The sequence below is a fragment of the Trachinotus anak genome, unplaced genomic scaffold, assembly GCF_046630095.1.
Source record: "Trachinotus anak isolate AG129_WGS33_773 ecotype Australia unplaced genomic scaffold, CSIRO_AGI_Tana_v1 ptg000009l, whole genome shotgun sequence".
Classification (NCBI taxonomy): domain Eukaryota; kingdom Metazoa; phylum Chordata; class Actinopteri; order Carangiformes; family Carangidae; genus Trachinotus; species Trachinotus anak.
The window spans coordinates 475,279-501,722 of record NW_027273860.1 but is presented as its reverse complement, the minus strand read 5'-3'; the positions used below and the strand labels follow the sequence as shown (position 1 = coordinate 501,722).

General features: G+C 42.4%; 1 protein-coding gene across 5 annotated transcripts; it reads left to right on the top strand.

Moving 5' to 3' along the window:
* The first annotated feature begins 655 nt into the window (after window positions 1-655).
* On the top strand, window positions 656-24,863 carry LOC139624880 (ribonuclease inhibitor-like). Of its 5 annotated transcripts, XM_071484247.1 has the most exons (12): window positions 656-812; window positions 1,011-1,128; window positions 3,356-3,529; window positions 4,216-4,392; window positions 4,810-4,983; window positions 6,273-6,446; window positions 17,289-17,462; window positions 17,993-18,169; window positions 18,901-18,941; window positions 19,423-19,502; window positions 23,620-23,899; window positions 24,328-24,863. In XM_071484247.1, the coding sequence occupies exons 1-12, from the start codon at window positions 671-673 to the stop codon at window positions 24,624-24,626; spliced, it is 2,010 nt and encodes a 669-aa protein (XP_071340348.1). In that variant the 5' UTR covers window positions 656-670; the 3' UTR covers window positions 24,627-24,863. The 5 variants fall into 5 exon arrangements, with proteins under 5 accessions (XP_071340348.1, XP_071340350.1, XP_071340349.1 ...); XM_071484249.1 differs by lacking the exon at window positions 4,810-4,983; XM_071484248.1 differs by lacking the exon at window positions 17,289-17,462.
* Window positions 24,864-26,444: the final 1,581 nt, after the last annotated feature.

Below are 26,444 nucleotides of genomic sequence, written 5' to 3'. Positions count from 1 at the left end.
GGGGCTGTGAGGCTGCGGGCTGCGGGCTGCGGGCTGCGGGCTGCGGGGCTGCGGGGCTGCGGGCTGCGGGCTGCGGGGCTGTGAGGCTGCGGGGCTGCGGGCTGCGGGCTGCGGGGCTGCGGGGCTGCGGGGCTGCGGGCAGGGACACTGATCACACCCGGGTCCACCACAGATACTCTGCGAGGAGAATCTCCGGGAGGCGGAGGAGAGAGAGAATACTGTTACTACTACTACTGCTACTTCCACTGTACTGTAAGTACTACCTACTACTACTACTGCTACTTCCACTGTACTGTAAGTACTACCTACTACTACTACTGCTACTTCCACTGTACTCTGACTCATTCCACCGTGATCTCCTGCGCTCACTGCTGCTGCTTTAGCCCCCCCGCTGTTCTGATGTAAGGAGAGACTTCACTTCTTTAATGTCTGTTCTTGGCTCCACCTGTTTCCTCCGTCACCAGCTCCATCAGGTGAGACCACCTTGTTTCTTGTAGAAACTGCCCCCCCCCCCCCCCCCCGAACTGTGTCAGTTACAGCTGCGGCCGCGTGCTGACGCCAGGTGGCGCCACGCGCTCATTAAACACCTGGTGACGTTTGGAGCGACGTCTGCAATAAACCAAACGCTTCATGACCCATTTGGCTTTCCGTAGACTGTACCAGAACACGTATGAGGAAGAGAAGAGGCGGGAAACAGGGAGAAACACTGAGAGAAGGTGTAACGTCGTCCAGACTCAGCTCAGAGTTAAAGGAGGAGGGAACGGGAGGAGAGCAGGTGAGAGGTGACGTTAGGTCTGACTCTGACAGAGCAGGTGAGAGGTGACGTTAGGTCTGACTTTGTCTTTATGATGAACAGAAAATACACACGGTCTTAATTATACAAACAGAGAAGAAATGAGACGCTGCTGACTTCAAAGAACTGACTGGGTTTATTAAACTGTGTGTGTGTGTGTGTGTGTGTGTGTGTGTGTGTGTGTGTGTGTGTGTGTGTGTGTGTGTGTGTGTTGCAGGTTTAGCTCTCACACAGAAGATGAGTGGTTTGAGGAAACAGGACAGAGCAGCGTCTCCAGGATCCGTCTGTCTGTCTATGGAGAGTGACCGGTCCAAAGATCCACCTCTGCTCACAACGTAAGAGACAGTTTCTACTGTAAACTGAGCTGAGGATGATTCAGTGTTGAATGAAGACATTTGTTAAAAAGCTAATTTCGACTGCTGGGTGTAAGAAAAGTTAATATTAAGAATCTACAGACAGATGACAAATTAAAGGACAAAACTGGAAAATAAGTGGATAGACAGGATGACAGTGTCTCCATCCACAGGACACGAGGGGTCACTGAATGCTTTAAGTATGAAAATGATGTGAATCATATGCTATGGCCTTTGTAGTCACCAGATCAATGATCATTAACACTGCCCTCACTTAGTTTGCTCCTCATTATGGGGCCGTGATACAGGACTGGGTCAACATCTGGTCAGTGAGCTGTTCAGCTCGGGGTGAGGACGTAGTTAAAAACAGTTTTGGAACCACTGTAAACGACTGTCATCACGTCGTACCTGCATTCAGCCCAGTGTCGATATCAGCTCTTCATCTGTCCTCTCCTCTCTGTGCTCACGTACAGTATTTTAATACAGCTGAACCCACAGTAAAGCTGCTCTCATTGACATGTTTTTCTGTTTCTGTTGTCATGACAACGGAACGAGTTTGAATCTGTGACCAGTCACTTCAAGCTGCTGGTTTTATAACCACGAAGTCGTCTGACAGAATCAAACACATCAGTCACCAGACTGAGCTGAGATTTCAGCTGATTCACTGTAAAAGGATCACTCACAGAGAGAGTTAGAAGATCATTCACCTCAGCGGCCGTGAGGTCAGCAGTGAGAGGTGTCTGTCACTAAATCATTTTGGAAAAGCATCAACTAATGGGGAAACTCTAACAGTCAGCCAACCAGTGGTGTGATCTTATCACTCAGTCACGCATTCAGCTGAACGATGGCGTAGAGTGATCACTCAGTCAGTCAGTGCCGTGTTGAATTGCATTGATGGGGCTGGCCCCATTGTTGCAGTCCAGCCAATAATATTATTTCTAGTTTAGTGAAAAGAAGCTAATTAAATCTCTAATGTTTTGCAGGAGGCTCTGAATTTTACCTGAAGATGATCTGTTTGTTGCTTCAGGTCTCAGCCTACAACAGGTGTTACACCTGTTGTAGGCTGAGACCAAGCACCCGTCCTCCTCAAGTTTTCACTATGATACAGATTCTTTTTTAAACATGTTGGACACTAGATAACTATATAAACAAAGGACATGTCGTTCCTCCTGTAAATATGACATGTAGCACTTATTCCTCTGACGTCAGTATGTTTAAGCTGGTCGGCAACGTCTGCTAACAACAGCATTGCTGAGTTATCATATCCTTCAGGTATCATATTGAAAACTGGAAAGCACGATCAGCACACATGTGAAACAGTGGCTTGGTCTTCCACAGTGCTTCAGTCCTGTTGGCTGGCCTGGCCAATGTCAGTGCAAAAAAGACAGGCTGTGGGGGCGGAAGTGGGAAGACAGGAGGAGGCAGAGCGACACACCAAGCCCATCTCAGTGGCCAAGCTGGGCCAATGGTGTAACTGGGAGAGCCCTGGAAAAGAGGAAACTCTGCTGGCACAATATCGAGGAGATGGAGGGATCACAGCTGAGTTTGTCATCAGTGCCACTTGTGATTTCCTACCACACCCCAGAGCCTAAAGCTTTGGTGGGGAGAAGAACGCACTTGCTTGCATTGTTAAGCACTTGCATCACTTGGCCAGCTATTAACAAGATGCACAACAAGCTTAACCCAAGATTGTTACACTTGGCAGTATAACCAAGTTCTCAGACAGCTGGCGTCAATCTTGGGACAGAGGCGAACCACCAAAATCCCTCTCCCATAAACGGTGGTAGAAAATGTCCACATCATACTATTTGTATTAGTTGCCCAACCAACAGAGTACTATATAACATCAAAGGATGCAAGCATTCTACATTCGGGACTAGAAAATAGACATGGACTTGGATAAAAAGATTGGGTTTCCCCCAGACTGGAATACGTTGAACTGAAAGTACCATGGGAAGATGTTGCAGAAGCTTATGAGAGGAGAAAGTCAGTGTACTCTGAACTGGCAAATGAAGCTGCTCAGAATGTCTGGATGACAAAGATTTTCACTGTAGAGGTGGGGTTCAGGAATTGAATATTACCACAGATTCACCACAGGGATTAAAAACATCAAATCCTATTAGTTCAACTTAGAGAAAAGCCAATTGATAAGGACACATCTGACTGGATTATAAATGATTTTTATGTAAATCTTTTATTCTTTATTCAGACTGATGAACTCCAGTTTGTCAAAGATCAGCTGTTCCTCTCTGGCCTCAGCTCTGAAGTCCAACCCCTCCCATCTGAGAGAACTGGACCTGAGTGACAACAAGCTGCAGGATTCAGACCTGAAGGATCTGTGTGGTTTTCTGCAGAGTCCAGACTGTAGACTGGAGACTCTGAGGTCAGACTCCATGTTTTATTTCTGTGCTGAGATGAATGTGATGTTAAAGTTGTGCTGACTCTAACCTGCAGACATAAATACGGTGGCCCTGAAGGTCAAACCACAACATTTCACAAAACAAAACAACAATTCAGAAAACAAAACTGGTAAAGTGTGTTTTCTTCTTCTCTGATTTAATCCAGTGACAGTTTCTCCTTAAATTTCACTTCATGATTTTTTTTAGATAACAACATTATATAATAACACATTTAATCTGTCAGACAATAACTAATTTATAATCAATAGCTGATGGCTCCAACACTTCTAAGGCTCTGTAATGTTTGTACTGTAATATTCAAACCCAACATGTCATGATAACAAGTTCTGTATCTGTTGGTTTCAACACTTTGAGTAAGTTTTACTACTTAAAATATATTAACTCAGTGCACCAGGTTCATACACTAGTTAATTTATTTAACTATATATTATATAAATAATATGTTTAGATATCCTTGTTCTCACTTCTGTTTGTCACTGTTTGTATTTGACTGTTTTTAACCTGCTTCCTGTTGGTTCAGGTGTTTGACTTTCATTTTCTAAACTTCTACTTTCTCAACCTTCTTCAGCTCTGAACAGATGATGAAACACTGAACGCTTTCAAGCAGCAGCTTTGTCTCCTAAACTCACATCTTTTATTCTTTATTCAGGTTGGGTCGTTGCAGTTTGTCAGAGATCAGCTGTTCTTCTCTGGTCTCAGCTCTGAAGTCCAACCCCTCCCATCTGAGAGAACTGGACCTGAGTCACAACTGGGACCTGCAGGATTCAGGAGTGAAGGAGCTGTGTGGTTTTCTGCAGAGTCCAGACTGTAGACTGGAGACTCTGAGGTCAGACTCCATGTTTTATTTCTGTGCTGAGATGAATGTGATGTTAAAGTTGTGCTGACTCTAACCTGCAGACATCAGGCTGATATTATACTGATCCACACTGAGGATCTTCATGGTAAAGTCTGTTTTCTTCTTCTCTGGTTTAGTCCAGTGACTGTGGCAGAGAAATGTTGAGATATAAGTGACTACGTCTTTATTGAAGCAGCAGCATGTTGTCATTAATATTGATGAGAGCTGTTTGTCACTGTTTGTATTTGACTGTTTTTAACCTGCTTCCTGTTGGTTCAGGTGTTTGACTTTCATTTTCTAAACTTCTACTTTCTAAACCTTCTTCAGCTCTGAACAGATGATGAAACACTGAACGCTTTCAAGCAGCAGCTTTGTCTCCTAAACTCACATCTTTTATTCTTTATTCAGGTTGGGTCGTTGCAGTTTGTCAGAGATCAGCTGTTCTTCTCTGGTCTCAGCTCTGAAGTCCAACCCCTCCCATCTGAGAGACCTGGACCTGAGTGGGAACAACCTGCAGGATTCAGGAGTGAAGGATCTGTGTGGTTTTCTGCAGAGTCCAGACTGTAGACTGGAGGCTCTGAGGTCAGACTCCATGTTTTATTTCTGTGCTGAGATGTTAAAGTTGTGCTGACTCTAACCTGCAGACATCAGGCTGATATTATACTGATCCACACTGAGGATCTTCATGGTAAAGTCTGTTTTCTTCTTCTCTGGTTTAGTCCAGTGACTGTTTCTCCTTAAATTTCACGTCATAAATTTTTTAATGGCAACAAAAACACATTCAATCTGTCAAACAATAACTAATATATAATCAATAGCTGATGGCTCCAGCACTTCTAAGGCTCTGTAATGTTTGTACTGAAATATTCAAACCCAACATGTCATGATAACAAGTTCTGTATCTGTTGGTTTCAACACTATAAGTTTATACGTTTTACTGTGTTAAATATTTTAACTCAGTGCACCAGAGTTCTGTACTATGAAACAAGTTAAACATAACCAAGATATCTTTTCATTATTTTACATTGGCCATCCTGATAACCTGGCCAAAGCTGGTTATCAACTGGCTCAGTTGACTCTGGGTTTACCTATAAGGCTACGAGCGCGTCCATGTGAAAGTGGCAAAGTTTTTAATTGTAAACATCATCAGAACCATAAATAAAGTATTAGCATGATATAAGAAGAAATGCTGATACCTGCAGGTAAATTTGGATACAGAGCCCCGCCTCCATTACAGCAAATAAACTACTGTGATCACATGAATCATTATTACTGAAGGAGGCAGGGGAAGAGCTGAACATGAGAGAGAGGGAGAGAGAGAGAGAAGACATTGCTAACTGCTAAAGAAAGTAGCAGATCTGAATAACATGTAAACAACAGAGACACCAGCAACAGGAAATGAGTCACTTCTTGCAGCACAGGGTGGAGTGACTGTAAACAAGGCTTCATACTAAAATACAGCTTTGACCAGTTCTACCTATCAAACAGAGGGCATTAGATGTAAAGCTTGCTTCTGATAAAAGTCTGTGACGTTCTGGAGTCAATGTCAATAAAGACAGAATAACAAAGATATTGTGTCTCTAACTTCCTCTCCAATCATTTTACAGTAAATCCAGCTCAGTCTGTTTCTGTAGCTTAATGTTTTTGGGGATTTTGTCAGATGACATCAAGGTTACAAAATCTGGATTTGACCAGATGTGGTCCAGACATGTACTAGGTTTTCACCTAGAATTGTTAACCTGCTTCCTGTTGGTTCAGGTGTTTGACTTTCATTTTCTAAACTTCTTCAGCTCTGAACAGATGATGAAACACTGAACACTTTCAAGCAGCAGCTTTGTCTCCTAAACTCACATCTTTTATTCTTTATTCAGGTTGAGTTCCTGCAGGTTGTCAGAGATCAGCTGTTCTTCTCTGGCCTCAGCTCTGAAGTCCAACCCCTCCCATCTGAGAGAACTGCGGCTGAGTGGAAACAAGCTGCAGGATCCAGCAGTGAAGGATCTGTGTGGTTTTCTGCAGAGTCCAGACTGTAGACTGGAGACTCTGAGGTCAGTTTACTGTCTATTACTGTTGTAGATCTTATATCTTTAATCCAAACCTGAACCTAATTTATTTTCACATAGAACTTGATAAGATTGATTCTTCAGTTCAGTCAGTTGTCATGAATAATGTCTGTTCACTTGAATTAAACCTTCAGAAATGATTTCTCTCAGTCAGAGAACTCACATATTTTTATTAAACTTTTTGCAAAGCATGGAAAAAAGAAAACGCAAAACATAGCAATAATAACAATGCACAGGCAACTAAACTTGACAAAAAAACAAACATAAAATTAAAACATAAATAAATAAATTTGGGAGTCCATGGAAGACAGTAAAATACATATTGCTGTTTGATATCATATAAAGCTATGGCTCCCCATCCTTTTTCCAGCTCAGATCCATAAGCCCTGACCTCATCCTACAAGATGCAGTGGTGCCCAGGTAATCAAGAAATGGGTCCCAGCTTTGGTAGAATAAAAAGGGTTTATCCTTTAATGCTGTAGAAAAAGCTTTAAATGGAATGGTACTTGTCACAACTTGCAGCCACTGATTAAGAGCGGGAGCTTTATCAGGTCTCTGTTGCGAAAATCAGCTGGTAACTCAACAGGCAGGTCCTTGCACCAAGATGTAGATGGCGCTTAAAAATTCAGGAGTGATATAAAGCCTATGTAAAATCTTGACTTGCCTCTCCTAGGCAGAGTTAGATCTTAGGACACTGGCTACACAGGACATTCCAGGCCTCAGGCTCTATAGTATCTAAATTTTAGATCAGATTCCCATCTGCCTTTTACTTTGTCAGAATTATCTACATTGAGACTACAGAGGATCTACAGGAAAGCCTCTTAGCAAAAAAATTTAAGTTGCATATTATTTACCGATAGATCTTTCTAGGAGAAAAAAAAAAGTCCTCCAGTGAAGTCTTTCAAATTCGAAAGAATAAAATTCCAAACTTGTAGGAATTTAAAGAAAGCATCTTTACATATTTGCTTGTCATTTGCTGGAATGTGAGGATTGAGCCTCCTTGAATCATGTCTCCAACAACCTTGATACCCTTGTGGCTCCAATCAGCAAGACCAGTCCAAAGGCCAGGTTGGAAGTCAGGGTTTTCATGAGTAGGACTTAACAAAGAAAAGCAATTACTGTATCCCTCCAATTTCCTGACTTTATGCCAGATCAGCATATTCTTTAAAACCACAGTCTTTTACTAGTGTTGCAATTTTCCCAGGAAAGATGTATAATAAATTCTGCAAGGGAATCCTATCCAAAGAAGCTGATTCACAACTGAGCCACACCACCTATCAAGGTCATATTTTATAGTTTGTAAAAGAGGAGCAAAGTTTAATTTGTATAAATCTTTTCAACATGGCGAAACTTTTATACCTAAATATAAGAATCCTGCTGGGGACCAGCGAAAAGGTTGTGAGATGTTTGGATCTATGTTTGTGAGCTACAAAAAGGCATGGCTTGACTTTTATAAAAAAATATTTTGTATCCATGAAAAAGAACCATAGTTAATCATAAGCTCTGTCAATTTAGGAATAAAATATGCAGGGGAGTTTAAGGAAATCAAAACGTCAAAAGCATACAGCACATTTTTTTGCTGACAATTATTTTAAAAGGATTCCTCTGATACTAGCATCTTGTCTGATGATTGCGGCTAAGGGCTCCATAGCTAGCGCAAACAACGGTGGGCTCAAGGGGCTGCCCTTCCTGGTACCCCATTTAGTACTAAAATTACTAGACCAGAGCCCGTAAGTGATTACAGCTGAAAGACATAATGTGTACGAAATCCAAATCCACTTAATACTTCCCCCAGATCAAGTTTTTGGAGTGTGAAAAATAGGTAGGGCCATTCCAGCTGATGAAAAGCTTTCACCACATAAAGAGAAGTGACCAAAGCTTCTGGGCTGTACAAATAGGAATGCTGAATAATGTGAGCAGACCTCTTAAATTATGTGAAGAATAAACAGTCTGATCATTAGCAATAACAGAGGGATGGGCATTTTCTAAATGAGAGGCCAAGACCTTTGTAAGAAGCTTCAAATCTAAATTTAAAACAGATATAGGCCTGTATGAAGAGCACTCTTCAGGCGATTTTCCCTTTTTTTAATAGCAGGGAGATATAAGCCTCCGTTAGAAGTTGAGGAAGAGCTCCAGCCTCAAACGAGGATTGCAGTGATTTCAAGTAAAGGACTGACTAAGATGGTGTTAAACTTTTTATAGAAGTCTACATTAAATCCGTTGGGGCCCGGGACTTTGTTGTTAGGGAGTAGTTGGATACATATCTTAATTTAGCGTTACTGGTTTGCGTAAATCATCTCTCTGCACATCTGTAATTTTTGGTAAATCCACCCCTGTGAAATAATTAATCATATCTTGCTTTGAGTGGATTGAATTGTGAAGTATATAACTGCTTGTAATATGTTTTAAAAGTGTCACTGATTACTTTATCGATTTTTTTAGTGATCCCCCTCTCTTTGAGCTCTCCTTACACCAGATGCAGAAAAATCCTCGAATATCATAATTGGGCACCCCTGTAGAGCAGAGACTTAATTTCCCTTACCGCCTGCATGATCCGGACTTTATCCTGGAAACTATGGAACTTGATAATAACAGCAAGGGGCCGCTGTCCGGGGAGATGGCAACATGTGAGGGCACGATGTCAGCGATCCAGTTTAACAGACCCTCCATTGTAGCTAATCTTCAGTAGCTCTGGCAACCAGTTTCTTTTTCATTCTTCCGCCAGAGACAGTATGTAATACCTGGATATGCATCACACACATGAGCTGGAGGTGAAGGTCGTGTATGACGATTAGCTTGCATAGTTTTTAACCGCCTATGCCAGTAGCCTTGTAACCTGTCGGTTGGAGTTACGTTTCATCGTCCTCTAGAGGCTTGTTAATGAGTGTGGTTGGCTCTTGGACCACAAATCTTTGGACTTTTCCAGGTAAGAAGCTGTCTTATTTCCCTGGCTAGCATACTTGTACCGCCAAGTGTTTCCACTCATCGCGGGTAAGCTATACATAGCGTGTGCAGTATTGACTAGTGGCTTTTTATCTCGACTGAACTGGTCTCGCTTGGGTGTTTTTGCCTTGCTGCAGTGACTGTGTCAATGGCTGAGAGTTGTAGCTGTGAATGAATGAGTTTCTTTTTTCTAAGCTTGTTCTTTGGTCGCTAACTAACACTTGTTTACGGTAAACGCTTGGTTAATTGTGTGAATTCTGACAATATTAGTGCTACTCCACTTGTAGCTGAGTGCTGCAGGTGACCTGAGTTTGTGGCTACTGCCCTATTATTGGCTTTCTTTGCCCAACAGCTGATTAAGGTGATATTGTAGCTGAGGGGTTCCTGCTCTACTGCTACACCACTGGCCTCACGACCTTGAGGAGGTACACTGCTGGGGTGCGCTCGGTTCGGCGGTGTTTTTCTTTCGGAGTAGTCTCAAGCTACCTGAACTATACTACTTGCTGAGTAGTGAGTCTTCGATCATGCTCTCCATTTGCAATTTCTGCTTGGTCCCCCTCAGCCCAGAGGATGGTCATGATAAGTATCCATTGTGCCTTTCCAAGGGTACAGCATCCAGTTTAGGCATCGGACCCCAAAGTTCAACGGGGTTAGTATGACTGTTGACCCCCTGAGAGCTCTCAGGCCATAGAAAATGTAGAAAGTTCAGATTAATTGAGCAGGTTCAACTCAATCTACTTTGTTGTTCCAAAGAAGGATGACGGTTTTCAACCGATCCTGGATCTCAGACAATTGAACCAGATGATAAAGGTTTTTCATTTTCACATGCTTCGCACAGTGAATGTTCTCCAGGCTGCGTCAGAGGGAGACTGGTTTACAAGCATCGATTTGAAGGATGCGTACTTCCACGTGCCAGTGGCACCCCACAAAGACAGTTTCTTCGTTTTGCCTTCAAAGGACAGGCGTATCAGTTCCGAGTGCTCCCTCTCAGGCTCTCGCTCGCCCCTCGGATCTTCACTGGATGCATTGCAGCAGCACTCTCTCCGCTGCAGGTCAAGGGAATGCGAATTCTTCCTTACTTGGACGATTGACTGATTTGTGCTCCGACCCAAGAGCAGGCAATCTGTGGCAGAGCAATTCTATTAGCACATGTGACTCAGCTGGGGCTTACTGTAAATTTTGCAAAGAGTTCTTTGGTTCCCAGTCAGCATGTCATTTTCATCAGTCTAGCTCTCGATTCAGTGGCAATGAAAGCCTCTCCCTCTTCCCCGGGGTTGGACGTCATCCTCAGCCTCGTCTCTCGTTTTCAGAAGGACACAAGGCTAACATATGGCCTGGCTCTCCAGTTGCTGGGAAAATTGATGTCAGTGGTGGCAGTCGGTCTTCAAGGGCTCCTCTCACTACAGCCCTTGCAAATCTGGGTCAACAGTTTGTGCCTCGACCCCAAGAAACATCAGCGTAGGAGGGTGAAGATCTGGTGCCTTCGATCTCTAGAACACTGGAGAGAGAGGGCTTATCTATGTTGCGGTGTCCCCGTGGGCCTACTCCCCTGTGGAACCACAGGACAGTCAGGGGGACCTGGTGCCCCCGACAGAGGCTTCAGCACATAAATGTGCTCAAGCTCTGTGCAGTACGCTTGAGCATCAGACATTTTTTCCCTTTTTGGGAGGAAAACATGTCCTCGTTTTGTCAGACAACACTTCAGCAACGCATCATGTGAACCATCAGGGAGGGACCAGGTCCAGTCATTCAGATGATCTGGGAGAGGTACGGAGGGTAGGTGTTGATTGCTGTTTGCTTAAGAAATGTCAACACACTGTCCAATGTGGTTCTCCCTCACAGAACCAAACAGTCCGTTAGGACAGGGCGTGCTGGCTCACCCCTGGCCAGCCTCCTGTATGCCTTCCGTCCAATTCCACTACTTATGCTGACACTTCACTGAATAGTCAGGGGCAACCAGTGCTGCTGGTGGCTCTATACTGGCTGGGGAGGATATGGTTCCCTGTGATCCACTGGCTCTACCATCAAGGTGTATGTTGCTGGCATCTCGGCTTGGCACGTCCTAGAGGACAATTGAACTGTGGGGTCACATCCTCTTGTGAGTTATTTTCTGAAGGTTGCCCTCCAGTTGCAGCCCCTGCATGCTGTACAGGTGCCTTCATGGAGTTGCCCATTCTCCTGGTGTCCTCCCCACCGCTTGAGCCACTGGACCAAGTTGATCCCAGATGGCTGTCTGGTTAGACTGCCTTTCATCGTGCAAGCGTGTTGGTGAGCTTCATGCCCTGTCTGTTGCCAGGGACTGTTTTTGTTGGAATTCTGATGTACCCCAGTGGCAACCGTGGTTCTACCTGCTCCTTGAGTTTGCTACCATGGCATGGTGGGTGTGGATTCCTTGAGACCTTGTTGGTGTGGGTCATCCAGGTATTATATATTGTTGGCAGTCAGGAAGAATGAAATAGAATGAGAGTTAAGGATATAACTAAGGTTCTATGAATTCTGGATGACCACTAGAGTTCACTGTTACTCAGAATCTGGATGATTCTGTAGATTCTGTAGGAGCCAATTACTGGGTGATGGGCAGCTTCATCAGGTTGCTTGCATCAACCAGGTCACACATGACTTTGTTGGTATTATGTCTTGACCTCTTGCACATGGGCGTGATGAATATCCAGGTATTACATACTGTCTCTGGCGGTCAGGAAGAATTCATAGAACCTTATCAAACATCCATAACTCTCATTTTGAAGAGACAGGGTTAGCACCCTTACTGCCTTCAGGAAGGCCAACAACACATATGTTGTACCGCCAACTCCTGTCCTCTAGATCATCAGTCTTATCCACGGCTGCCTCCAGCTTGCTCTCAACTTCAGAGAACTTAGCGATGTGAATTGCCGTGCTGTCGTCGAATTAGAGATGTGGCTTTCAGCTTCCGTAATGTCTGTATCTAGTTTGGCTAATTTAGACGAGCGAATTTCGAGTTTCTTGAGAACTGTGTCAATCTTTTTGTCAAAGGAAACTTCCACATCTTTGAGCATTTCAGCAGTTATTCTTTCCACTAAGCTGTCAGCGGCTATGTTACCCAGAGGTGGATGTGTATTGGCCACCATGTTGGCTTGGCTGCACCAGGGCGACAGAACTTCTCTTGACTTAGTAGATCTCGCAATAAGGTTGAGCTGCCAGGCATTCTGCGACTTCTAGACTAGGATAAGCACTCACTTTCGCTGCACATTCTCTGAAATAAGGGCCAAAAGGATACCGAGCTGCAGGAGCACATACCATTTGCATAATGTGACCCCCCCCCCATTGTATTTGTTATTGTTGTTGTTAAATCATGTGTAATTTGGGATGAAAACAGTTTTTGTTCAGTTGAATTTTGCCAATCCAAGCTGACATGGGGCGAGGGCGGGGTACACCCTGGACAGGTCACCAGCGTATCGCAGGGCTGACATATAGACTAGAGGCGCCTCTGAGCAGGACATATCTGATTGATTATTACTAATTTTATTGGAACTTAATTTTTATTCATTTCAAGTGAAATTTCCCTTCATGTACATGTTTTCCCTCTGTTTACAGCTGCACATCATCTTAGCAAAATCAACAGTCATGAAATATAGTAGTTCAATAAATGAAAACTAATAAAACATAGGACCAATTACACAGATTTGAAGTGAAAATTAAATAAAAATAAATAACTGAACATAATTTTGAAAAAAAAATAATAATGATAATTTTAATTGTAGTAATAATTTGAAAGGGAAAAAAAAGAAATAATATAAGTAGAAAAAAAATAAATGATTTTTTTTTTTAAAGGAAGGAGAGAAAGAAGAAGGGAGGAACGAGGAAAAAAAAAAAAAAGAAAAAGAAAGATCCACTCTAGGTATCAAATGACTGGTGGTGTGAATGTATTTAGTACCTAACCAGAAGTCTTATGCTATACACTTATTGTATTAGCAGAGCTATAACAGGTTTCCATCGTTTAATAAAAATAGGTTTCTGAAGTCTTAATGAGTATGTAATTTGCTCCATCTGGTAGATGTCCCATATTTTTTGAATTCATACATTATAAGTAGGAGGATCTGGCTTTAGCCATCTGATGGTTGTGCATTTTAGCGCTGCTGTCAGCAGAATGTTTAAGAGATATTTCACATCCCTTCCTTCTATACCCTCAGGGATTTCTCCTAATAATGTTACAATAGGGGTTTGTGGAATATCACATTTGAAAACCTCTCTGAGAGCATCAAAAACATCTTTCCAGAAAAGGCTTAATCTAGGACACAGCCAGAATATATGGGTATGATTGGCATTCACAGCACCACAGTTCCTCCAACATGAGCCACCATGTGCTGGTCCCATCTTAGCTGTTATTGTTGGTGTTCTGAAGAACCTGGTAACTACTTTCCACTTAAATTCCCTCCATGTGTTAGAGTTTGTGGCTAAGTGAGCTTCAGTACATATCTCCTTCCACGTGTCTAATGATATGTTTTTGTTAGTCTCTACCTCCCATCGCTGTCTTATGTGTTCAGAGTTATGTACATTTGTTGATAAAAAAACATTATATATTTTACTAATTATTTTCTTATCTCCATGAGTTATTTGTGTTATGAGAAACTTTTCTATGGGGGTAGGTCTTATAAGTTTTCCCCAGTCTTTGTGTGTCGTCAGAAAAGATCTCAGCTGTAGATATCTGAAGAAATCTGTCCTGGGGAGGTCAAATTTGTTTTTCAACTGTGCAAATGTTTTCAAATTATCATCCTTGACTAACTGGTGCAGTTGTTTTAGACCATGGTCTGACCATTTCTTAAAACCAGAATCTAAAGTGTTAGGAGTGAGGGTCCTCATAAGTCCAATATTTGTTAATGATGAGAGTACCTTTGGCAACCCGAAGGCTGACTGTATTTTTTTCCAGATTTTCAAAGTGATTTTTGTCCAGTCCGCCATTTCTTTTATAGAAGTGTCTACAAAGGCCAGATTTTCCAAAGGCTCTGGGCACATACTTTTCTCGATATTAAGCCATCGTGTAAAAGTACCATTCTGGATCCAAACTATAAGTGGCTTCATCTGTGCAGCCCAAAAATAGTATCTTAAGTTTGGAAGTTTAAGACCTCCGTCTGATTTCAGTGACTGTAAGGTTTTAAGTCTAATTCTAGGGCGTTTTTTTTGCCATATAAACTTTGACATCATTTTGTCAAGGTCATCAAAGGTTCTTTTAGGAATTTCCACAGGTAGCATCTGGAATAAATATAATAGTCTAGGCAAGACATTCATACGGATACTTTCCACATGGCCTAGTAGAGAGAGTGGAAGTGCAGACCATCGTTCAAAATCATTGCTAATGTGTCAAATTATTTTAGTGTAATTTACATCATACAAATTATGTAGGGATTGGGGAATATAAATACCAAGGTATTTGATGCCTTCTCTGGGCCACTTAAACCCACTTTGCAGCTTAACACTTTGTGAGACAAGACTGTTTACATCCATTGCCTCTGTTTTATCCACATTAACTTTATATCCAGAGTAGAACCCATATTTAGTAATGAGCTCCTTAAGATGTGGTATGGTGGATACGGGTTCTCTTAAGTACAGCAAGACATCGTCTGCATTTAATGATATTTTGTGTTCTTCTCTATTTATTATAGTACCTTTTATGTTATTATCATCTCTAATAAGCTGAGTTAATGGCTCTATGCTTATAGCAAATAGTAAGGGTGGTAAAGAGCAGCCTTGTCTGCAACCTCGTTCTAGTGTGAACCTCTCTGATCTGTACCCATTAACCCTTACAGCTGCTTGTGGGGATGAGTAAAGCGTTTGTATCCAGTCTATGTAGTTAGGACCGAATTTGAACCGTTTTAACGTTTGAAGCAGGTATCGCCAGGACACGCGATCAAATGCCTTTTGTGCGTCTAAAGATATGATTACTGACTCCAATTTCTTGTCTTTCTGATGGGATATTATGTTCAGTAGACGTCTAATGTTATCTCCATAATATCTTCCGGTGATGAACCCCGTTTGATCAGGGTGTATGATTTGGGTAATTATCTTGTTGACACGTCTAGCTAAGTTAGTATACGAAGGTCTCCATTCAACAAAGATATTAGTCTGTAAGACTGACAGTTGGTGGGGTCTTTACCCTCTTTATGAATTACTACTATGGTTGCCTCAGTCCAGGATGGTGCCATAATTTTGGACTCTAGGGCATATCTGTATGCTTTTAGTAACAGAGGTGCCAACAGGTCTTTAAAGGTTTTATAAAATTCATTGACAAATCCGTCTGGACCTGGACTTTTGCTATTCCTGAGTGATGAAATCACCTGTTTTATTTCTGATTCCTGTATTGCCTTGTCTAATTCTTCAGCTGATGAATTTGTTAATTCAGTTACTTTTATATGTTTTAGGTACTCCGATAGTTTTGTGTCATCATCGCATGTATCCGTATTCTTATATAATGATTTATAGAATTCAGCAAAGGCCCCTGCTATTTCGTTCGGTTTTGTGGCCATATTTGCTTGTGATTTTATTTTCTGTACGACATTTGAGGATTGCTGCTTTCTCAATCTAAAAGCTAATAATCTACTTGCCCTGTTTCCATATTCATAATATTTTAATATTTTTGATTTGTGAATCTTAAGCTTCTCTCGATCTTGTCTGATAGGAGGCTATTAAGTTCTCTACGATTTGCATTTAGGTCGTTGGTGACACTAGTTGTTGCAGATTGTTTATGTTTCTGCTCTAACATTTTTATTTTATCTTCCAATTCTCGTTGTCCTGCCTCCCTCTCCCTTTTCCTTGCAGACGAGAACGAGATAATACAGCCTCTGATATATGCTTTAGCGCAATCCCATAATATTAGGGGGTTCGTGTCTGGTGAGGCATTGGTATCTAGATACGTTTTGAATTCTTCTATGATGAAGGAAATAAATTTAAAGAAGAGATGTATTAAGCCTCCATTGTTTAGTTGTTGGTCTATGTCCTATATCCCATTTCAGGTGCATGGTCAGAAATAGTGATAGGCAATATCTCAATGTCTGTTATCCTGTGCAATTCTGCTTTTGAGGTGAGGAAATAATCTATCCTAGATTAGGATGCATGTCTACTTGAATAGAAGGTGAAGTCCCTGCCTCTTGGAAACTTACTTCTCCATATATCAACCAGACCTGCTTCTGAAATTTGATATTTAAGCATTTTACTCATTCAGGGCAGGGGGGCTTTAGAAGATGGTTGTCTATCCATTAACTGAGATATTACACAATTAAAATCCCCTCCCATCAGAAGCAAGCCAGTACTGTACTTTAATATTGTATTGAGCAGTGTTTTAATAAATCCAGGCTCATATTCATTGGGTGCGTAAACATTTATTAAGGACACCTCTATGCCATCAATTACTCCATTAACTAAAATATATCTCCCCTCTGTGTCTTTATGTATTGAGGTTTTCGTAAAATTAATTTGTCTGTGTATAAGGATGGAAACTCCTTTCTTTCTCCCTGAGCGGTAAGAGGAATAATATACTTTGTCTGCCCATGACTTTAACTTCTTATGTTCTATATCAGACAAGTGCGTCTCTTGTAGGAATGCTATCTGGCAGTTAATTTGTTTTAGCTGGTTTAATATTTTCTTTTTCTTAATTGGACTATGAAGACCCTTCACATTATAGCTTATGATTTTTAATTTATCCATTACTCAAAGTTTAATTTAGTGTTATCAGGTAATACAACCGAGGAGAGTGGAAGAAAACAAGGTAATGACTACAGCTGCATAGGGGTTTTTTGACTTTGATAAGCAAGATGGTGATGTAGGTGAAGAAAGGGAATTACTTTGTTATTATATTTAACTCAGGATCCCGATTATCACTAATTTTATCTGCATCTTTTATTCTCTATTCAGGTTGAGACTCTGCAGTTTGTCAGAGATCAGCTGTTCTTCTCTGGTCTCAGCTCTGAAGTCCAACCCCTCCCATCTGAGAGACCTGGACCTGAGAGACAACCAACTGAAGGATCCAGCAGTGAAGGAGCTGTGTGGTTTTCTGCAGAGTCCAGACTGTAGACTGGAGACTCTGAGGTCAGACTCCATGTTTTATTTCTGTGCTGAGATTAATCTGATGTTAAAGTTGTGCTGACTCTAACCTGCAGACAGGTTGATATTTATGAGGTAAAATCCTCTTCAGCTTTTTAACATTTAAACTGTTCGATGGTTGAAAGTAACTTTTGAAACCTGATTTTTTAATCATTTGAAATTACATTTGAATTTCACACTCACAGTTTCCATTTACAATGTTCACAGTTTAACTTAGTTCAGGTTGTTTAAAGTGTTGTTTCATTTCCACCTTAAATTTATCCTCATATTTCTTTAAATACAAACAAAATGTTCCTCACTGAGACAGTCACAAATATTGATACTGATGAGAGCTGTTTGTCACTGTTTGTATTTGACTGTTGTTAACCTGCTTCCTGTTGGTTCAGGTGTTTGACTTTCATTTTCTAAACTTCTACTTTCTAAACCTTCTTCAGCTCTGAACAGATGATGAAACACTGAACGCTTTCAAGCAGCAGCTTTGTCTCCTAAACTCACATCTTTTACTCTTTATTCAGGTTGAGTTACTGCAGTTTGTCAGAGATCAGCTGTTCTTTTCTGGTCTCAGCTCTGAAGTCCAACCCCTCCCATCTGAGAGAACTGGACCTGAGTGACAACAGGAACCTGCAGGATTCAGGAGTGAAGGATCTGTGTGGTTTTCTGCAGAGTCCAGACTGTAGACTGGAGACTCTGAGGTCAGTAGAAGGGCGGAGTCAGTCCATGCTGCTTCCATCAGTTTTGTACTAAACTCAGTATCAGAGCAAAGATCCAGTGTTTCCTGTGAACCTCCGACCTCCTCAGTGAAGCTGTGAGAGGAGAACGGGCACAGGCTTCAGGATTGGACAGAAAGACAGAGAGACAACAGTCAGCCAATCACATGTCAGTAATCAGAGATATATCAGGAACACCAACAGCTTGTCTCATGAAGCCGGAAGAATGACACTGAGCTTTGTTTGCCCTTAACTACAGCTCCTCAGACAGACTCTGGCTCAGTTTGTGGGGTTGTAGGTCACCATGGTAACAGGGGTCGATTAACTGATCCTGCTCTGAAGCAGGATCAGTTCAAGGCATCAGACTTTATAAACAGCCAATCATCTCTCCTGAAAAACAGCATCACCATTCTGACAGGATCCCTATGTGGACAAAATACTGCATCTACATTAAAGTCAAACATAATGAAGAGAAAGTCTGAAGGTGACGTTCTTACAGCACTGAACCATTTGATCAGAGAAACTACATTTTTCTGCCATTTTCAGTCAGTTTTGACCCACGAATCAGGCTTATTGATACGTGATCAGCTAATATTCAGATAGATGAGACTGATCTGGGATCATCACTGGGTCATCATTATCATTGGGTTTAATCAAACTAACTCAAACAAAACCTGAATGTTTTCCATTCCCTCTGTTTGTGTTTGTTCTTACAGGGTCGCCAAAAGGGTGATGAAAGCTTCCACAGCTAAAACCTGTGAGTATGAAACACTACCTCCTGTTCATCAGTCTGTCATCAATAAAATCTCACTGTAAAATGAAGTTACATTTTGGTTGGAGCTCTGGACAACATCTGTTCATTTTTGGCTTTAGAGGTAGGACCGCCCACTTAATTAACATACAGACACAGAAATAAATAGATGTAGAAATGCAGAAATAACTAATAAAAAATAGTAAAATTAAAGGAGAAATATTTACATTTTGAAAAGCACAAATAAATATATAAGTAAATGTAAAAATACAGAGATAGCATTTTTCCTTACTAAAATGATCAGTAGCAGACATTTGGACTCGTCCCGTCAGGTTGATACACAAACCAGGAGCATCTGAAAGTGATGACAGGAGGGTTCGAGCTGCTCCTGTTGACTCTGCTCACATTCTGACTTCTTCTCTGACTCAGATCTAAAGAACAGAGGATCAGTAAACACTGATTTCTGATGTGTGTGTTCTCCCATCAGGTGACTCTGATGTCAAACTGGACCCAAACACAGCAGAGACAAAGGTGGATGTGCCTGAGGATGAAACACAGCTAAAGAAGGTGAAAGAACAACAGTTGTGTCCTGATATTACACACAGATTTAAGGCCTCAACACACAGCAGGCAATGGAAAATAAATATTCAACAAAGTCTACAATATCTCTTGACGTGTTTTGTTTTAGAACTGCAAGGCTTTCATATCAGTCATAGGAACCAGCAGCACAGACATGAACACCACTGTTTTCTGACTGCACTTCACACTGACCACATCCTCTCATTTCACCAGGACGCCAGGATGACGGAGACAGACCTCATCGGCTTCCTGGATGATCTGATAGACAAACAGTTCAAGCGCTTCAAGTGGTTCCTGGAGAAAGAAAAGGTGGACAACATCCCGCCCATCAAGACGAACCAGCTGTCCAAGGCAGAGCGGGAGGAAACCGTGGATCTGATGGTGCAGAAATATGGATTTCCTAGAGCTGTGGGGGTGATGGAGACAGTTTTTAAAAAGATTGACAGGAACGACCTGGTGAAGAAATTAAAAGGTGATTAAATGGTGATCGACACGGTGTGAAGAAAAGGTTCAGGAGCCAGTTCAGCTCTGATCGCTGCTCTCTGTGAGGTGGATCCATGCCTGTCGACAGAGCTGGACTTCATGTGAGGCAGAAACAGTGTGTATCAGGGGGTTTCTGTCTGACGCCAACACATCTTTAACCTGAACCTGGTCCAGGTGATAAATTCTGAAAGATCTGTTCCACAGCACCGATGACGTCAGTACCATATTTGGAGCTGGACACACAGGATCACACAGTGTTTTTCCACATATTGATTAATTAGGCTATTAATTCACACCATGCAAGTAAATAATACATCACACACTATTTATGAAATGCTTGTCATGTCTTAATGCAAAGAACAAAGCAAAAAATTGATCTTCATCTATCTTTCTGTATTTACATAACATTTCATTTATATAATGGCCATTGTATCCTCTTAGTTTTTATTTTGAAAGATTTACTTTTCCTTTTGTGCCACCTGAGAATCTTTCTTTATTCTTCAATAAAACAAGGAAAAAAAGGAATTTACAAACACCAACTTGGACCATTTCTTCCATTTGATGTTGTTGCTTTTCATTTTTTAAATTCTGACAACAGAAAGAGAAACAGCTCAGTTTTTCCAATAATTTCTCATGTTGTGATTGGTCATGCAGATGAAACTTTTGAAGGATTAATAACCCAAATGATGTTTTTTTCAGCATGACCCTAAGTGGGAATGTAATCTGCCAGTAGAAGACCAGAGACATAGCCAACTGTAAGTGAAGCTACTGATCATAAAAAATAAAAATGATCCATTTGTGCAGGAAAAGAATGAGCCTTGAAAACCTGCTGATGATAAATACTGACATCAAAAACAACCAAAAATAATAGTTCTGTAAGAGCTGGACACAGAAGCAGAAGGTACATTTAGCATTTCTGATGAATGACGTGCCAAAATAAACTATAAAGATTTACCTCAATCAGAATCCAAATGAAACAGTTATTTTCATCATCAGCTAATCTGCAGATTATATCCTCCACTGATGGATCAATCATTTACTCTGAGACATCAGACAACAGTGAAAAGTATCTGCCCCAGTTTCTCTGAAGGTGTCCACAGGTCTTTAGTTTACTGCGGCAGGAAAGTGACAGAAGCTGGAACCAGAGAACTGGGTTCAGACTCAACAAGTGTCAACAGATCAGATCAGTGGATCCGTGGGTTCTTGTTCAGTGTCTGTAAAAGATTCATCCACAGGATTTCAACATGAGAGAGACGCACTCATAAACATGTTCAAAAGGTGATCTGTGTGAACACACACACACACACACACACACACACACACACACACACACACACACACACACACACACACACACACACACACACACACAGGCTCATGTAATTTCCTGTAAGTGCAGAGGGGAGGAACTGAAGCTGAACCCAGAGAGTTCAGGCTCCATTTTGAGTCGACAGAGCAGAAGCGGGAAACTGCAGGCGGAGGTCGGTGAGTGTTAACACATTATTATCATTATTATTATTGTTATTATTATTATTGTTGTTGTTGTTGCACCGTCACGGTGTGAGTGGGTTTGTTTGACAGTAGCACGTGTTGCAGACCTGCAGTTCTCACACTGGATCTCAAGCACTGTCACCGAACCGGAAACCGGGAGTTTACTCTGTGTGTGTGTCTCTGTGTGTGTGTGTGTCTGTGTGTGTGTGTGTGTGTCTGTCTGTCTGTCTGTCTCTGTGTGTGTGTGTGTGTGTGTGTCTGTGTGTGTGTGTGTGTGTGTGTGTGTGTGTCTGTCTGTCTGTCTGTCTGTCTGTCTCTGTGTGTCTGTCTGTGTGTGTGTGTGTGTGTGTGTGTGTGTGTGTGTGTCTGTCTGTCTCTGTGTGTCTGTCTGTGTGTGTGTGTGTGTGTGTGTCTGTCTCTGTGTGTGTGGTCCAGATGTTATGTGGGACCGGGAACATTTGTAAGACGCGTGACTGATGAACTGCATTGTGATTCGCTGAAATTCACGGCGGGAAAGCGAAATGCATAATGGGAAATGTATTCCGTTTGTCACAGCCCGCGAAAAGGTTTTTAAAGCCGCGGTTCGGACAGAGGCTGGAGACCGGACAGCTGTCTGCTGCTAACTGCTAACCAGCTAGCTCAGGCTGACACTGAAACCTTTATTCTGAAATAAAAACCACGTGAGACCTTAAACCTTTCCTGTAAATCACGGCCTGCACCCTGGTGTTCACCAACATTAAAAAATCAATAAACATTCATTTACATTCAATATTGAACCGAACTGGAACTCTGTGAGGTGATTTACAATAAAGGTCAAAGGTTAAAGGTCTCACATGGTTTTATTTCATGTTCCTGCTGCAGAGGCTCAGAAATAAAAGTTTTAGTGAAGCTTCTCAGAAAACCTCAGGTTTGAGAGGGAGACTCAGGTCAAAGGTTAAAGGTGCGGTTTGGTTTCCTTCATGATCATGAACAGTATTCATATTATTTATCGTTAATTTAATTTAGTTAAAAGCACAAGTCTTATTTTTAACAAACAGACTGATGAAAGAACTAATTTAAACAACATGTAACTGGAAAACCACACACACACACACACACACACACAGGTATGTGATTTCCTGTAAGTGTAGAGGGGAGGAGCAACTGAAAGCGAAGGTGTTCAGTCAGTGAGGTCAGACTCCATTTCACCTGGTCGGAGCAGGAGCAGGGAAACTGAAGGCAGGTGAGAGCTAAAACAGCTTATTATTATTTCAGTGATGGAGGGTGGACAAACGTCTCCTGGCGTCTGGTTCTCTGCACACGGTCCTGAATCCGTGGACCTGCCTCGTGTGAAGGTTCACACTGAACCTGACGAGCTGGTTTCAGTTGTATGATGGTTGAGGGTTTACACCGCTGAGTCACTGCAGGACGACTCCAGCTGGACCTTGTCTAAGGACCCGATCTTCACCTGTCCTGTAGGTGAGGCACTGACCCACTGTGTGTCTCACACTAAACCAACCACAGAACAGCTCACGTCAGAATAATGTGTGTTCTATCATCATTGACTACACTGCTGGGTAGTTTAATGTATATCAACACATCACAATGAATGTATTGATTATGTTTATGTCTAATAATTTGTATCTGGTCAGTGAGTAAAGCTTTAAAATAAACAGCAGTAAAACTATCTGCCTCTGAAATGTGGTGAAGTGGAAGTTTAAAGCTGCATGAAGCAGGATTACTTCAGTGAAGTACAAGTACCTTAGCGGTGTACTTGAGTGCTGCGGCTGAGTAAATGTACTGTTACTTTCCACCTCTGCTAAACCGACCCTAAAGTGGTTCTGTCAGCTGCTGTTTCAGAATCAGCTGTTATTCTCTTCAGAAACATGTCAGTTTAAACATCTGCATCTCCATGACAACGCAGCAAACTCCGCCTGCTGAGGAAGACAGTGTGATGTGACAGAAAGCTCCAGAACAGCTACTGAGTAGACTTGTGTTGAGACGCTGCGTTTACTGAACATCCTCCTGAGTTTCTGACACCACAACAACTGGGGCCAAACCAGTGAGATCCAGTAGGAACCAGCAGCACAGACATGAACACCACTGTTTTCTGACTGTACTTCACACTGACCACATCCTCTCATTTCACCAGGACGCCAGGATGACGGAGACAGACCTCATCGGCTTCCTGGATGATCTGAGAGACGACGAGTTCAAGCGCTTCAAGTGGTTCCTGGAGAAAGAAAAGGTGGACGACATCCCGCCCATCAAGACGAACCAGCTGTCCAAGGCAGAGCGGGAGGAAACCGTGGATCTGATGGTGCAGAAATATGGATTTCCTAGAGCTGTGGGGGTGATGGAGACAGTTTTTAAAAAGATTGACAGGAACGACCTGGTGAAGAAATTAAAAGCCATCAGATCAGGAGCAGAAGGTCAGTCACAGGAGGAGGAACACAGGAATGATGCCTCTTGATCAACTGTTTTACACACAACAGGATAAAGAACACAGCTCAGGTCGGCAGCAGCTCAGAGGCTAGTTGTTCATTTCAGCCACTAGATGGAGACAGAACATCACTGATCATCAGGCTGAACTGAAAACCACAGAAACCAGAGACACGAACAGAGCTGAGACCATCAGTCAGTTCAGCCATACACACAAAATCAACCAGCAACTGTTTTGATTGACATGTAGACACCAAACAATTCATTAGCATTTAAAATGATCAGCATAGTCATTGATAATGAACATAATGATTAGTCAGGGCTCCTGCTGCTGCTCTGTGGGTTTAGTTCAAACTTGTTCTCTCTGTTTGTGTCAGCTGCTTATTAAACACAAGAACTTTTCTGGTTCATCCTCCAGGTCCTGGTGCAGCAGGGAACCAGGATGTCCCAGCAGACAAGAAGCTGTTGTCTGTTCGGACTCAGTTTATCAACAGAGTGTCTGAACCTGTTCTCCGTAAGCTGCTGGATAAACTCCTGGAGTGTGCGATGGTGACTGATGATGAGATGGAGGCTGCTGCTGGGACACCAACCAGGGCAGAGAAAGCTCGAGTGGTGATCGACACGGTGCGGAGAAAAGGTTCAGGAGCCAGTTCAGCTCTGATCGCTGCTCTCTGTGAGGTGGATCCATGCCTGTCGACAGAGCTGGACTTCATGTGAGGCAGAAACAGTGTGTATCAGGGGGTTTCTGTCTGACGCCAACACATCTTTAACCTGAACCTGGTCCAGGTGATAAATTCTGAAAGATCTGTTCCACAGCACCGATGACATCAGTACGACAGAGGTCTCATTTGGAGCTGGACTTTTGTACATTGACACATGTGACTGTACAGTCACTGAACGTTTGTTACTGGAAATTTACAACCAATAAATGACAGTTTTCTGTCTCTGATCATCTGTGTTGTTGCTCTGTTTCCTGTTTTCAATTCAACAGTAAAAACATGAATTACTCTCTACAGGTTTCATTTGGTCAGCATCAAATAACCTCAACATCTACAATGAAATATTATTCTTCCTGCTTCCTCCATCACTGACTGAGACAAAACCACTGACCAGCATCATCAGAAAACCTCCAGGCCTTCACTCATACTGACCTGAGGTCAGTCTGAGTCAGCGCTGAGCCAACGTGATGCATTCAAGTGCTGAAGGGAATCTGAGTGCTGGTGTAGCAGCTTCTCTAGAGGATGGACACCAGTGCTGCGTCTCTAACCAGATACTCCAGTCAGTACCCTCACACATGGTACACGTTGTACACAGTACACTCACTGGTGTCGTGGCTGTTGTACCAAAGGAAACACTGTTGTTGTGCCCTCATAGGAAACAATGATCACAACAGTGACGGATTGTCAGAGGCTGAGCTCTGTGTAACTTCCTGTCTGATCGTTTGCAGTAAACCGTCTTTGTAACTGATGCTGATAAAACCAGCAGCTTGAAGTGACTGCTGGTTAACATGTCGCTTAATGGACCATGTTTCCGTCACTGTTTCAAACTTGATCTGTTGTCATGACAATGGAAAGAACACGTCAATGAGGACGGCTTCACTGTGGATTGAGCTGAACCAACTGACACTAGATGATGAGATGACGTCAGCTGCTGACCTGGTCTTGTTCACAGGTAGGACACTGTAGGTGGTCTGTCCTCTCTCCTGTCCATCCACGCAATTTCTATACCACTTATCCAAACAGGTCACGGGGGGCTGGAGCCAATCCCAGCTGACATTTGGACTGTGGGAGGAACCTGGAGAGAACCCACGCAGACACGTGGAGAACATGCAAACTCCTCACAGAAAGGCCCCAGGCCCGGGGTTCGAACCCAGAGGCGACAGCGCTAACCACTGCACCACCGTGCCGCCCGCTCTATGTGTATGTTCTTCATAATAATGAACAATAACAAACAGCCAGTTCTGAGATCTCTGACTGTTGTGGCATCTCTGCTGAAGACCTGTGTCTCAGTTCAGTTCTCAGTTCCAGGTGTTAACCACTGCTGGACTGCACCGTCACCGAGTCTGTATCTGAACTGGTTCGATTTGTCGTTTACACCAATAACATGTTTCACATAGACACAACTGTAAATCTTCAGTTTACTGACAGTTGAAGCTGCTCAGGAGAGAAAACTGAACCCACATGTAAGTATGTGTAATATTGACTTTGTCACTACAGCAGCAGGTTGTAGCAACCTGCGGCTACATTCAGAAAATGATGCTGCTGACAACTTCACCACCTTTAAATAAGCAGAGCCCGACTACAGAGAGGCTTTGAGCAAGAAGCTGCAGCTTTGAGCCCCACAACCTGTTTTACAACACTCACACTATCCCTGCTTTGCTAATGCCAACAAGCCATTCAGAATCAGCTGTTAGGAGTCATGATGGTGGACGTGTTGATTTCCTGCAGCAGCTGGACCTCTAACATCTCTCAGACTGAGGAGCTGTTTGTCCACACAAAACTCCTGACTTTGTCTGTGTTCTGTGACAGCGCTCAC